The 15149-nt window shown below is 37.9% G+C and overlaps 1 protein-coding gene across 1 annotated transcript; it reads left to right on the forward strand.

Annotated features, from left to right (window-relative positions):
- Nucleotides 1–57: 57 nt before the first annotated feature.
- Nucleotides 58–3741, forward strand: NC2alpha (negative cofactor 2 alpha). The gene is made up of 5 exons (XM_066398414.1): nucleotides 58–216; nucleotides 283–355; nucleotides 1956–2093; nucleotides 2483–2641; nucleotides 2918–3741. The coding sequence occupies exons 1-5, from the start codon at nucleotides 175–177 to the stop codon at nucleotides 3280–3282; spliced, it is 777 nt and encodes a 258-aa protein (XP_066254511.1). The 5' UTR covers nucleotides 58–174; the 3' UTR covers nucleotides 3283–3741.
- The last annotated feature ends 11408 nt before the right edge of the window (nucleotides 3742–15149 follow it).

Here is a 15149-nt window from a genome sequence, read left to right on the forward strand (position 1 = left end):
TTTAAGCGATTGATGTGAAATTCTAACCTAAAACAGGGATTTTATCCTGTCACATTTGTAGTTCCTTGTTACATTACAATTACATATTTATATTTGTCGAAAAAAAAGAGCAAAAAGTTTATTTATTAAAAAGCTCAGTAATCGTTACTTAATTAATTTTACAAAGATATAATAATGCCTTCGAAGAAGAAAAAGTACAATGCCCGTTTCCCGGCCGTAAGTCACTGAATCCCTCATACAAGGAGCTTACTATGAGATACACATTTAACATATCTGTTTTAGGGTCGCATCAAGAAAATAATGCAAACCGATGAAGAAGTGGGTAAAGTAGCACAAGCAGTACCAGTCATAATCTATATCCTTTTTAAAACATTTTCTTGTCTAACTTGTAACTTAAACTAATATCCAAGCTAATATTCCTTCAACTTGCAGCATGTGTCATATTTATATTGCATTATATTCTGTATTTACATGTTTGAACATAGAATACATGTTTTTGAGTGAATTTAAGAAAATGATAGTTGTTTATAAGAGAAGATGCATCTTGATAAACTCCAGTACCTACAGTAGTGTGCACATTTGCAACAATATGTGTAATTTTTCCACTGTTTTTTATGTTTTGTAACAAGTTAAAGTAAGACAGTTAGTTTTTTTCCCTGAATGTGCACTAATGTAAGTATCTGAATGCATGTTGGATTTTGATGTGCATAAGTGTTAGCTAATGTAATGATGTTCTGGTAAATGGTAGAAGTACCCACATGATATGCAGAATATGTTTCTTTTGCTGTCAACATTCTGCAATGAATTTGCTAAAAAATTGGATTTTAAGTAACTTTTGGGCATAAGACTAACATAAATGAGAATGAATATTAATTCCACTTTATTCAAATTATTCTAAACAATTTAGCGAGTAAAAAAAAATAGCTGAATAATTTTTAAACATAATATTGTTTGAAAGTTGAAAAATAACAGATAAATATATAAAATTGATGACTTACTAAAATTGAAAAAACAAAGGGATTCTGTTGATTTTTTTAAGTTGATCTAGGTCAATTATTATTAGTTTTAAGGAAGTGTAAATTCAAAAATTGTGGGAAATGCTATCTTGAATAAGATATACTTATCAGATTCTTTTAGCATTTCAGTAGTCATTGACGAGAAAAATAAGGCAACACAACAATTCCATGTACCACTACATTAAAATTTGGTATTAAATCCAAAAACATGTCTATAGATCTGTTATTTTAAAAATTGCTATATGATTTTTAGTGTAATTTCAAAACCTAGAAAAAGAAGAAAAACAACTTTAAGATTATGACTTAGAAAAATAATATTCTACTGCACTTTTTATTGAAAAAAGTAAGTTTGTCATCTTAAAAATGACAACTGTAAGAAAAAATCTGATAAGTGTGTCTCATTCTGGGCAACATTCCCTATAACTAGCACTTATTTACCTTATTTACCCTTATATACCCAAAACTAACAATAACTCGATTAGATTGATTTAAGAAAGTTGACAAAACTGGGTTGTTGTTAGTAAACAATTAACTTCTTTAAAAACACAGATGGTTTTAAATTGGTTTTCTAAAACTAAAATTCTTTCCCCATATAACTGACTTTGTAGTTGCTAGTCTTCAAGGTCCCTTCACTAAAAATCAAAAACATCTTGTCTTGTATACTACTATGTTCTTGTCATTACAACCTCAAAGTTATGATCATTTTAATAAATATTAATAATTACCCATTTTGTAAGTTGAAAATGATATGATTTATGTTAAAAAAACACTCTATAGTAATTGTCCTTTTTTATTCTCTGAAATGCGTCCTTAGAAGAGAGAAAATTGAAAATATTGTAATACAATTAACAATGAGTGTGAAGTAGCATGAGAATTACCAGCAGTAAAGCCCAGTTCCACAATCTTAGCTTTCATGATTTTTTCCTTAACCCTTTGCACCTAAAGCATTAGAAATGTTCATTGAATCCCTCCTAAAGAAGTCATCAGAAATCACACAAAATCGGAATGCAAAAACGTTAACTCCGTCCCATATGAAACAATGCATTCTTTCAGAGAGCAGATTTGATTTTCTAAAAGGTAAGTAAATTAGTACGGAAAATAATATTTTCATTTAATCTGCAACGGCAGAAAATTGTATCAGCATGGGTTTACCAGAATTAACATCATGTATCTCAATAAACAAATATTTCTGGACGTATGTATTGTTGATTAAAACAAGTTATTCAGGAAAATATCGATAAGTTTTTATTTATTTATTTAATGACCAAATAATAACCAACTGAAAGTTACGTAATCATATTATAATGTTTTGAGCTTTTTCAGCATGCTTATATATAATATAAACTTTTGTCACATTCATTTGAATGTTATCTTTTTGTCAGTCACTGAATTATTTAATTGCACAAGGTTTACTCAGGTTAGTTGAATATTATTAGTTAAATATTTGAGAATTATTTTTCCTTTAGACTTGGTAAAAAATATTCCCGACGCCAGCATACAGGAAGATAATGAAAATAATGCCCTAGCTGAATCTAATGTGGACTTTGGGATTATTCCTGACGATCCTGGAACACCAATTGAACCACCTCCTCCTCCTAAGGAGAGGAGAAAAGATCAAGTTCCAAGTGAGTATTTAATTAAAAGATCATTATTTTAATTTAGAAGCCAAAATCTGATTTTTTATTAGTTGCGTTATACGAACGATAAGTCCAAAGAATAAGAAACTCCGAGCAAAAAGTCACTTTGAGGCCCCCACTTAAGAGGTCACTTTCAGAAAAGTATTATGTAGTAATATAATTTTACTTGCTCTACGTTCGGCCTAAATGAGCCCATTTTTTCAGCATCAAACACCTTGTATATTAATTCTTTAACGGTTTCTCTCATTAGAGGCTCTATTGCAGCATTTTACTCCGAGCAAAGCAGTTCCAAAGCCAGTTCCACAAGTAGAACGCCTGTAATCCAGTTCGGTCCCAATGTTTCAAGGCCGGAAAGTTCTAAATTCAACTTTTCAGTAGACAATTTATTAGCGAATAAAGATAGCCATCAAGAACAGTCGAAACTACACGTCACCATCGCCTCACAGGAACTATCGCGTTCCCAACCAGACTCAAACCCAGCGACCAGAAGTCATTCGATTTCCAAAACTGGATCCTCGTCATTCGAGGTGATGCCCTCTTTAGTGCCACTTTCTGCAAATATGTATGGTCATAGTAGTAGTAGTAGTACAGGCGACAATTTGTGTATAGACGAGGACTATGACAATTAATGAAGAGATTGTAGAGAAACATAAAGGTGAACAGGTAACAAGATCTTTTATTTTATTTTTACCTGATCTCAGTCATCCGTATAATTATTAGAACTACCGCTATACATGCCTACTATTGGTTTGAATCTACTTCTTAATGTTTTTTGAGTTCGAAGCCGAAATGTTATATTTATTATTACTTTTATTTGGTTTGCTTAACAAATTATATTGCGTAGTAATAATCTTTAAACGACATTCAGATGAAAAGTAGGCAAAAGAGATTTTTCATCTGTGTAATTATTCGAAATTATTGTTAATGAAGTTACACTCCTTACTATTTTACGACTTCGAACTCGAAATCATAAGAGATGAATTATGTCATTTTGACATTTTCACTGAAACAAATCTTGTTACGCAGTAATAATCTTTAAGCGAAATTGAAGTGTGTTTATAGAAAAAATAATAAAATATTTTCGTGTATTTCTAGTGAAGTATTTTTTCTACAGTGATGAATAGATATTATCTTATTTATTATATTAGTTGTATAAAATGATAAGTATCAAGTAGGCAAACAAAAAATATTTTTCAGGCTTACATTGTCTTTAATGCGTTCAGATTTTATCATTTGAATGGTGGTATATTCGTGTGAGTACTGAGATTAATTCAAAATCAACTCCAAAAGATGGTATAAGTCAAAGTCAACGTATTCAAATAAATGAATGGAATAACTTACCTATTTTTTCAAGGATTTTCAAGAGAAGGTGTTACAACCGTTGATTTGATGTGTTGTAATTTTGAAAGGAGTGCTTACAATACTCCTACAGCACCACCCCAAACTCATTAATTTTGACGAAAAGCTCTTTCCCACTAGGTTTTTTTGTAATCTGAAAATTACAGAAATTATACGAACTTCTTTCTTTAAAATAAGCAAAAAAATGAAATTTGGTTCTGAGTTTCAATTTCAAATTCAATCATTGGAATAACCGCCAAGCCATGCAAATTTCCGTTATCTGATTTTATTCACTATATACACATATGTGTAAGTAGATATAGAGTTCTGGTTCAATAGCATTAGCGGGTAAATGATGTCCGTTAACTTTATTTTGTGCAGTACGAGAATTCCCCGTGCGCTTTGATGTAATTGGAAAAAAAGAATGTTGATGGAAGATTGGAACCCAGTGCCGTTTTTTTGTTTGGAATTACAATCGCATCCAGGCCGTCGCCGCCAGGTGAGAGGGGGGGGAGCAGATGTGCTATGGGATTTTTGACTCACGTCATGGAGGTTAATAATCAACTGTTTTGAGTTAGAACATTTATTACACATTTCTTGGCTCACTCGGTATAGATAATTGTTTAACTGACGAATCGTGTATATCATGTGTTAGGGAGGTTTTTATTTAATTAAACGCACTCACGTGTTCTCAACAACTTTATTTCGTCTTTTTCGGGAATCGAATGACCCACCATACCAAAGATACATCAGGGTCATCCCGAGTGCATCTATTTATCTTTAAAAAGAATTAACACCCACCATTCCACATTCTCACGCTCGCAACCCTCAATCATTCTCTTCACACTTATGTCAGAACAAACTGATAGGTGAATCGTTTTCTGCATGTTATGTTCCAGCCAAGATGATAAACAGACTCTTTGACGACAAATTATTTATTTTAATTTAATACAGGGCTAAACAATAAAGGATATATATGTACTTAATTATGGGAACTAGTTATAACATATGACAATTTGATATGATACATGCGAAATATTTGTTGCTAATGTGCTCTGTACACATTGGATGTTACATGAACGTCGGCTGTGGAGACCATTCCCAACGGAATTCATCTATATCTATGAGCTGTGGTTGACGTGCAGCGGAGAACTTTTGCAGAATGTTCTCCAGGAAGTCCGTCAAGTTCTTGCCCCTCATATTCATGTCGGAGGGCCCGAAGGCGAGTAGCTTCCAGAAGCCATGAGTCGCAAATTAAACACTGTAATGTACCTATCTTATGAATTAGGATAAATTAACTGATATTCGAGCTTATTTGTATTTCTCATGAAGAATTGTATTTGTTCTGTACTAACTCGGCCTTTAGCCCAACCAATCATACTAACTTAACCTTGGCCCCACAGATAAAGTAATTAAGCCAAGGTCCGGAGTTTTTCCAATAGACATTGCATAGTAATTAGTTTTGTAATCACCCCTCTATTTGATTAGATATATACATAAATACAGCTTGGGGGTAAAAACACGCACTCTTCCCAATAGAATCTCGACCAGAATAGTTGATTATAGTAGTGACTAGTAGAACCAACGTGTTTTTGTTGTCAAAACCTATCTCCCTGGATCGGGGGGGTACATAACAACACTAGAAAAGTCGCTTATTACCACTAACTTATTACTAAGAACGAATGTCACTAAGATTATACTAATTAATATTTACACGAATATATACCGACTATCGTAAATGGTGATAAACGTCTTATGCCAATGATCTCTTTACAATGGTAGAGCGTATGTAAAATTGAATTATAGGATGAGAGACTTGACAATCCGGAGCCAGTCCTCTCAATCTTAACTCTCATTAATTACCATTTTCCCTTCCTACTTTCCATTTCTTTCTTTTCTTTATTCGCTGGCCCCGTTTTGCTCCTCTTGAATGTTAAAAACAAGTGTGTCTCTTATTCCCGGGGTTCCTGGAAGTCATACCATAAAGAATAACAATGAATGCTTTAGGTTGACAGAATAACGAAAAACCAGAACCTCGATCGATTACATAGGGTCCTGCCAATACAAGAAGTCTTTCTGCCTGTCTACTTAGGGGTATTCACTAAATTTATGGTGGCGCTGACATACACATAATCACATCCACAGAGCTTATTGTCGATAATTTCTTCCAGTTCATCGTAGAGGGTGATACCTGCGTTGTAAGGGAGTCTATGTATGTGGTGTACTGCGTGGTTTACCAGCCGTTTGTTTTGCTGCGAGAGAGAATGGTACAGTGCAGGTGTCTCGAACAAATAGTGACCTATTTTAACCCCATCTTTTATGACTACTTTTTTCGCGTGAAACACTGGGCTGGAGTCTGAACTCAAATGAAAGCCTTGTATGTCAATGGCAAGAACTTTCATTTTTGTTGGTATTTAATATGTTTGATGTGAGTGGTTAGGAATCAAGAGAGAGACGACTAACATACGATTGGAAAAATGAGCTCTATTTAAATTACTGTACGAGGTGCGGTTAACCAGTGATAGTACTAATTTTGTTTTATAAAATAAAATTCAGATATACAGATTGCGGCGACGATTAGTGTCTATATCTATGTAATGTGCCGGGTTGGAATAACTATACGCGAGTCAAAAATATAACACTTTATTAACTTCTCGATGATACAAGAGTGGGAGCGAGGCGTAAAGACCCTCTTATGTAAGTGTTTTGTGAAGATGAGTCGTGAAGGTTTCTGCTGGACTTGAGCTTGACTGCCTTTTTGTTGTATAGACATACCCTATTTATATACATGATATCTACTTGGACTTTGCTAAAGTACATTAATAAGGGTAGTTTGAACCTTAAACAGTACTGAGACTTTGAGTCTCAGCTAATTACGATTTGATGGGTTAGTTAGACAAAGGAATTGTGTTTCTACGTAAATATACATTCTAATTAAGTTCTAATATTGTCCTTAGGTTTCCATGAGAAAATAATATAAGTGACAATGTAAGAGGTCAATACATATGTATATAATACAATAATACATATGCGTAACCTGGGGTGCTTTACAATGTTATTGAAATATTCCACCAAAAATGTATATAATAAAAATAATTAAAACAAAAATGAAGACATTATTGATTCTGTTTATGAAAAATTCCAAACACTTTTGAAAAAATATGTTGAACTTGGTGACTTCCGGATGTAATAAGCAGTTGCAATATCTTGCAATTATTCCTAGCAGTATCTTATTTCTTTAGTCGACTTAAGAGTTATTTATCAATTTCAAAATAAAATCAAATGAAAATTTAAATTTCGACTATTAAAGTAGTTCTAAGCAACTTCTTCAAGTAACATTTTGCTTAAAAATAAGAAATAGAGTGAGTTTTTGTCACAAAATGTAAAATTTGCTCTATTTGAGGTATAGGCAACCCCACCTGAAAACACCCCGTATACAAGGCTATTCACGCCATACAGCACGGAATATTGTGGTCAAAATACGAGGTTTTAAAAAAATTTTACTTTTGGGCTATATGGAGGACTATTATGACTATTTTTAAAAATTATTTTCATATTATACAGGGTATCCCAAAAGCCTTAAAATTACAAAATTTGTTTTTTTTAATGGAACCCCTTGTGTATTATTACATTTTTGGATTCTTCGATCAAAATAAGTATACATATATATAATACATACATATACAAGGTGGGACACCAAGAGTGCCTCGGATGATTACGTCCTTATTAATAATTTTGGTCGAAAATTGTTTTTAGAGGTGTATGTAGGACCTTACAAGGTACATTTTAAATATTTTCGTTTATACAGGGCGTGTAAAAAAAGATACACTTCTAACATGTTTTTTTAATAGAACACCCTATATTTTATTACATATTTGGAATTATAAGAAGAAAATAGAACAAGAATATGTTATCAAAAATTAAAATTTCCACGAGGAGAACGCGCTAGGTACTTTACTTTAAGAACATTTGTTAGGACGAGGAACTCTTTTAAAGGTTTATTTATAATATTTAAATGCATAATATCCACATTTACTCAGCTTTGTTGACAGATATCTGATAAAAGAGCATCTTGCAATCGTGCAGTCATTCTTGTAGCTCCTGATAAAATAACTCGAACCTCAATAAGACTTATCAACGTTCTTCTAAAACACTTCCACGCAAGTGTATCTCAATCCATGCTTCTTCAAGGCCAATAATGGCAGAATCTTGACCATACCACATAAAGGTCAAGAAAGTGAATTGAATGATGGAGATCAATTCGCATTATTGCTAGATTATTGGTTTAGAGTTAAGAAAATCATTAACGTGAATATTTAGCCCCAGTTAATGGTAAAAGGAATCATGAAGAAGCAGAAGAAAGAAATGACTGTGGCAAAGAAGCAATGAAAAAGGTAAGACTTGAAAATGTAAAAAAGGTCCAATTTATCACTAAATCATCCCCTGAAGCTGAGGAAGTTGAAGAAACTTCTAATGCATCACAACAATTTGAAGAGAAATATGAAATTTTTCTTTCGTTACAGCATTTGGACAATACAGCCCTTATGGAGGACATAATTGAGCCACAGGAAATCGATACTAACTACGTATGCAACAGAGTGAACAGATCTTAGAAACAGGTATTTTAAATTTTAACTCGTTAGCTGTGTGGCGGAACCAATAGGGTGGTGCACTGTCACCGGTCTGTTAGTGGCAGTGACAGTACAATGCGAACCAGAGCGACCTCTCGGCTCTCTAAAGATTTCAAACAGCCGACGGGAAACATGTTTTCCAGAACGGTTTTCGGCAATACATTTCAGATTTTTCGGCCGAAGTTCTATAAAATCGTTGGTCACATCACCAACGCTCTTTTTTTGAGCGCTGTTCTTTTCTCAATACACATCCAATACCTGGTGAACGTTAAGTAACACAAATACTCTGTATGCAGTAGTTATAAATTTATTTTAAGTTTTGAATATACAAATTAAAAGTTCCCGTTGTACGAGTTTCGTTTGAACGTTCACGTTCGCGTAACTAACAAACGAAAATGCCTAGCCAGCCAAACAAAACAGCTGCACTGACTGCCAACTGTCAATTCGATCAGTTGTCTGTAGTGGTACCGCTGTGGTGCATCACTCGTGTCCTGGTTGTCTACGTGGGGTTTTCAGATCGGCTGTCTAGGAGTGGCTAGGGCGATCAAAACACACGACACAGGATCGTTCACTTATTTTATAACGAAAATAAATATATTGAAATAATAAAGATAACTGACTAAATCAATCAGAATAGTAAACGTTCAGCAGCGACGTGTATAGCACGAAGGTCGGGTCAAGAGTCTGAGGAAGAAGAGAGCTTCCACAGGGCTGTTGCTCCTTTTAAAGGCAACCAACCCTTTCTACACTTCCGGGTACTGTCACCTATCCAGTGTCGCTCGAGTGAGTGTCACTCGTCGGTGCATGTTCCCGGAATCCATAGCTGTAGAGTAAGTAATCCATTACAGTGCTGCTGTCTCCGCCACAATACTCCCCTCCCAGATACGGAGTACCGCCTTACATAACCCCAAAATACAAAATGTCACTTATAACTAGGATGCCTAAAGCTATTACAAATTTTTACATTTGGAAGTTCAACAGGCATAAATAGCGAAAATCTAGCACAAGTTGAATCGTACCCGCTTCTGACTTGGGTTGTGAATAGGGTCCGATTGGGCATAAGAATGATCATGGGAGGTAGGGTCTTGACTTAGGATAAATGCTGGTTTGAGTCGGTCTTTGGAGATATTGACTTCCCGATGGTTGATTGAAATCGAGAAATATTTTTCAGCTCGTCTAACAACAGGGAAGGGACCTTCGTATGGGGGTTGTAGTGGCTTCCTGACTGCGTCGTTACGAACGAAAACATGCGTGCAGTTGTTGATTTCTGGAGCCACAAAGATCTTCCTTTTGCTATGGTGTTTGCTGGGCACTGGTTGTAAAAGTTGCATCCTCTGCTTCAATTGGGAAACGAATGAAGTGGGATCTGTGGAGGACGGAGCGGACTCAAAAAATTCTCCTGGGAGACGCAGGGGGGTGCCATACAGCATCTCTGCTGGCGAGACACCAATTTCGTCTCTCAAGGTGGCGTGTAAACCCATCAGGATGGTAGGCAGGACTTCAGTCCAGCGTTCAGTTGCATAGGCCATTATTGCTGCCTTGAGAGTACGGTGCCACCTTTCCACCTTACCATTGGTCATAGGATGGTATGGGGTGGAACAGGCTCGTGAGCAACCTAGAAGTATGGACAATGCTGCAAAGAGAGAACTTTCGAATTGACGACCTTGGTCGGTGATGATCTTGCGGGGTGTACCAAATCTACAGATCCAATTGTTGTAGAATGTGCTGGCAACCGTGTCGGTCGACATATCTTTCATGGGGAATGCCTTGGCCCAGCATGAAAATCGATCGATACAAGTGAGACAATATACGAAACCATTAGAAGGGGGTAGTGGACCAATTATGTCAATGTTAATGTCTTGGAACCTAGCATCGGGAGTTTGGAATTGTTTCAATGGGGTGACAGTGTGTTTGTGGATTTTAGCCTTCTGACAATTGGTGCAGGCTTTAGACCAGTCACGGATGTCTTTGTTCATGGCAGGCCAAACGAAACGTGAGGTGATGAGCTTAGTAGTTCCTCTAATGCCTGGATGTGAGAGATTGTGAAACTTGCTGAAAATCGTTCTTCTGAGATTTGTTGTGATAAAAGGCCTGATCTTAGAACCACTAACGTCGCAGTAGATCAAAGAATCAGAACCTGGTATGTTACATTGTTTGAGCTGCAGTGAAGTTGCTTTCTGATTTTTGAGGATCTCTTGTAACTCAGTATCGGTGGACTGGTATTGACTTAGAGCTTTGTAATCTATCGCTTGAGGTGTGGATATTGAAGTAATCCTGGAGAGCGTGTCAGCAACAATATTGCTTTTGCCACTGATGTGTCTAATGTCAGTGGAGAATTGCGAGATGAAATCAAGGTGTCTGACTTGCCTTGGAGAAGCTTTATCAGACTTTTGGAAAAAAGCAAAAGTAAGAGGCTTATGATCAGTGAAAATTGCAAAGGATCTGCCTTCTAGGAGATATCGGAAATACTTGACTGCCGAATAGATGGCGAGTAATTCCCGATCGTATGTACTGTAGTTCCTTTGGGTATCTGAGAACTTGCGAGAGAAAAAACTTAGAGGTTTCCAAATGTTTTCTTCAAATTGCTCGATGACCGCTCCCATTGCGTAATCTGATGCATCGACAGTGAGGGAAATTGGGGCTGTGGAGCTAGGATGTACCAAGGCGGTAGCGTTGGCTAAATCCAGCTTGCATTGGTTGAATGCGGCTAATGCCTCCTCCGACCAGACCAATGGAGTTTTGTCATTCCTCTTGCAGTTGTTATGCATTTGGTGCAGAATGCCTTGATGGTGAGCTGCTTTAGGGATGCATTTCCTATAGAAGTTGAGCATGCCAAGAAATCGTCTGAGTTGTGAAACCGTTTGGGGGACAGGAAAGTCGGAGATGACAGCTACTTTTTCGGGAAGAGGTGTGGAACCTTCCGAAGAAACTAAGTAACCAAGGAATTTGACTTGTTTCTCACCGAATACGCACTTGTCAAGGTTGATAGTTAACCCAAATTGTTGCAAACGGGAGAAGACTGATTTGAGATGTTCCTGGTGTTGTGCCTCGTCCTTAGAAGCGATAAGAATATCATCGATGTACGGAAAACAGAAGTCTAGTTCTCCGAGTACTTCGTGAATGAATCTTTGAAAGGACTGGGCTGCGTTTCTCAGACCAAATTGCATCCTGGTGAACTCAAATAAACCGAATGGGGTTATAATTGCTGTTTTGGGGATTGACTCTTCTGCGACTGGGATTTGGTGATAGGCTCGTACCAGATCTAAGGTACTAAAGACCGTTTTCCCTTCTAGGAAATGCGAAAAATCATGGAGATTGGGGATGGGGTACTTGTCAGGCACTGTGGCTGCGTTTAATCGGCGGTAGTCGCCCACCGGTCTCCACTCACCCGGGGCTTTCTTGGTAACCATATGTAAGGGGCTGGCCCAAGGGCTTTTGGAGGGTCGGCAAATACCCATATCGCAGAGGTATTGGAACTCCTGTTTGGCTATCTGGAGTTTGTCAGGGGCTAGGCGTCTGGCTTTGCTAGAAATGGGAGGGCCGTTGGTGAGGATAGTGTGAGCGGCGCTATGTTTAACGTCGCTTGGGACTGGAGAGAATGTGGTGAGCTTTGGGAATTGTTGCAGGATATCGGAGTACTTGCAGGAAGAAGGAATAGTGTGAACCGAATAGGTGCTGAGGTATTCAGCTTTGCCTTTGTAATATACACTAGTTTTTTCGTCTATTACCCTGTTGTGCCTCAAATCGAGCAAGATGCCAAAATGGTGAAGGAAGTCGGCCCCTACAATGGCATGGTCGATGCGAGCGATTATGAATTCCCACGTAAATGATCTACGTAACCCTAAACTAATCGTTAACCGTTTGGTACCGTAGGTGGGTATTCGGGTATTGTTCGCTGCATATAAAGCCTGCTGGGATTGGCCTTGTTGATCCCTGATTGATTTGGGCAACAAGGATACGTCCGCCCCAGAGTCGATTAGAAAAACTAATCCTGTTACAGGATTCCTAATCATTAACCTACGACTGACTAGACTTACGTTACTTGAAAGTGTTAGTGATTGATCAGGGTGACGATTTGGTTGCCCCACGTCGCTGGTCACCTCAGGTGACGCGGGTTCTAGTTTTCCCCCTTGTAGGTGCACGGTTGTACACACTTCTTAGCTTTTGCTTTGAAGGTTGAGTGATACCAACAGTGTCCTGTTTCACTTGGTCCTCGATTGGGTGTTTTGGACCTGCTCCTGGGTCTCCTCCGTATTTTTAATTCCTCTATTTGCCTAGAGAGATGTTGTATAGCCTCCACAATAGCGTTCGTGCTTGAGTCCTGGCTGGTCCGTTTAGCCTCAAGAACGTGGGGCTGCTCAATTTCGGCTATCCTGTCAGCCAAGTTTGCCAATTCATCTAGGGGTATGTTGCTGGTGGTCAAGAAAGCCTGAACAGACTGTGGTAATTTCTGTAACCACAGGGTTCTCAGCCAGTCAGATGGTTCTGACACAGAACCTAGTCTCATCATTTCATTGAGCAGATGAGAGGGTTTTTTATCGCCCAATTCTGCTTGTGAGAGTAATCTCTTGAGCTTCTTCTCCTTTGAATCAGTATATAACGTAATCAACTTTTGCTTGATAGCCTCATACTTGTCACTGGTAGGTGGGCTTCTCATAAAACTTATCACCTGAGTCACAACTTCGTGGTCGAGGGCTGCGATTACGTGATGATACTTCGTCGTGTCGCTGGTAATATGAGCCAGAGCGAATTGGGTTTCTAACTGCCAGAACCATGCCTCGGGTTCCGCCTTCCAAAACGGCGGGGCTCGTAGAGTCACCCTGTCCACATGTGCGGAAGAGGCTGCGGCATCGGACACAGCGGTAGTGCCGGTGCCCTTGTCCATCGACATGTTTTGCCAAGGCTAATTTCCGGGGTTCTGGGTCTGCGTGGGGCGCCTATCACGTCGGGGTCACCAATGTCCTGGTTGTCTACGTGGGGTTTTCAGATCGGCTGTCTAGGAGTGGCTAGGGCGATCAAAACACACGACACAGGATCGTTCACTTATTTTATAACGAAAATAAATATATTGAAATAATAAAGATAACTGACTAAATCAATCAGAATAGTAAACGTTCAGCAGCGACGTGTATAGCACGAAGGTCGGGTCAAGAGTCTGAGGAAGAAGAGAGCTTCCACAGGGCTGTTGCTCCTTTTAAAGGCAACCAACCCTTTCTACACTTCCGGGTACTGTCACCTATCCAGTGTCGCTCGAGTGAGTGTCACTCGTCGGTGCATGTTCCCGGAATCCATAGCTGTAGAGTAAGTAATCCATTACAGTGCTGCTGTCTCCGCCACACTCGAGAGATCGTTCACTCCAAGGACCTGCACCGGCAAGTGATACTGTCAGGAAGTCTCAATTGACGGGTGACAGTAGAAAACGAACCAAAAGGGTTGTTAGCCTTTAAAAGAGAAAAACGACCCCTAAAAATCTCTTTTTCTGCCCTGAACTCTCTCGAGGTAAAGTACCACAACGTCACCCTTAGTATTAGTGATACTAAGCTGTGATAATTAGTGCAAAATAAAGTGGTTTAGTAGGAAAAGCGCTTGTTTAATCTACTGGAGTAGTTTCTCTGTCGGGTTGAATACTGATCCTTCCTGTATGTCTACTGGGAATTACAACGCAGTACGAACCCGTTCACTCCAGGTGCACACTGCATTGGAGCGTTCACACCTCCGTTCATCTCAATCGGTGAACACACGCACACATAACCTCGACACCGCTTTCTGCTTGCAATTTTTTGTTGGAGTATAATCAAGATGGGGAACGGTACGCATACCTAAATTATAAAAAAGTGAAAAAACCTTCTTTTTTTTTAATTTTCAGATAAAATAAGCACATGTATTAAAGATTGGATTGATATTCAAGAACAGAGACTTTCCAACATGAGTATGAAACGAGTTAGAATAGAGACAAATGGGGAGTCATATTATGGCTTCATTCAAATTAACAATATAGTCTTAACCATTGTTCCAGACGATCCACTTATTTTGGGAAACGTGTTAAATGAACCCCCTCTCGAAGTTGTAAATGAAATGGGAAACAAATAGATAAAGATTGTTCAGAGGTTTGGAAGACCCTCAATACATATATATTTTAAATCTACCAAAGAAAGGAAAGTGATCTTAAAAAAACTGAGAATCTTAATAGGGTACGTAACATTCTACATCGTTTTTAATTTTTAATATACAGTAAAACTTGCTTAATACAAGGACCCAAGGGAACAGCCAATTTACTTACCATAACTGATTGCTTTTTGTATCTGATCTATTGTATTAGGTGTACAACTTTGCTTCCGCCGTTTTTTTTCCGAATTTCGCGATTTTATTGTAAAAAACTAACCTTTAGGATCCAAAGTATTGTCCATCGCTGGCCACTACTTTCTCCCATCTTTCGGGCAGCATACGAATCCCGTGTTGAAAAAATTGGACATCTTTTGAAGCGATCCACGATTCTATCCAATTTCTTACTTCTTCATAAGACCGGA

The sequence above is a fragment of the Euwallacea similis genome, chromosome 17 (genome assembly GCF_039881205.1).
Source record: "Euwallacea similis isolate ESF13 chromosome 17, ESF131.1, whole genome shotgun sequence".
Classification (NCBI taxonomy): Eukaryota; Metazoa; Arthropoda; class Insecta; order Coleoptera; family Curculionidae; genus Euwallacea; species Euwallacea similis.

Excerpts from the sequence above, each read along its gene's own strand:
- NC2alpha (XM_066398414.1), top strand. The coding sequence starts at position 175 with ATGCCTTCGAAGAAGAAAAAGTACAATGCCCGTTTCCCGGCC. Across the intron at positions 217-282 it reads ACAATGCCCGTTTCCCGGCC|GGTCGCATCAAGAAAATAAT; the intron begins GTAAGTCACTGA and ends TATCTGTTTTAG. Across the intron at positions 356-1,955 it reads AGCAGTACCAGTCATAATCT|CTAAAGCATTAGAAATGTTC; the intron begins ATATCCTTTTTA and ends AACCCTTTGCAC.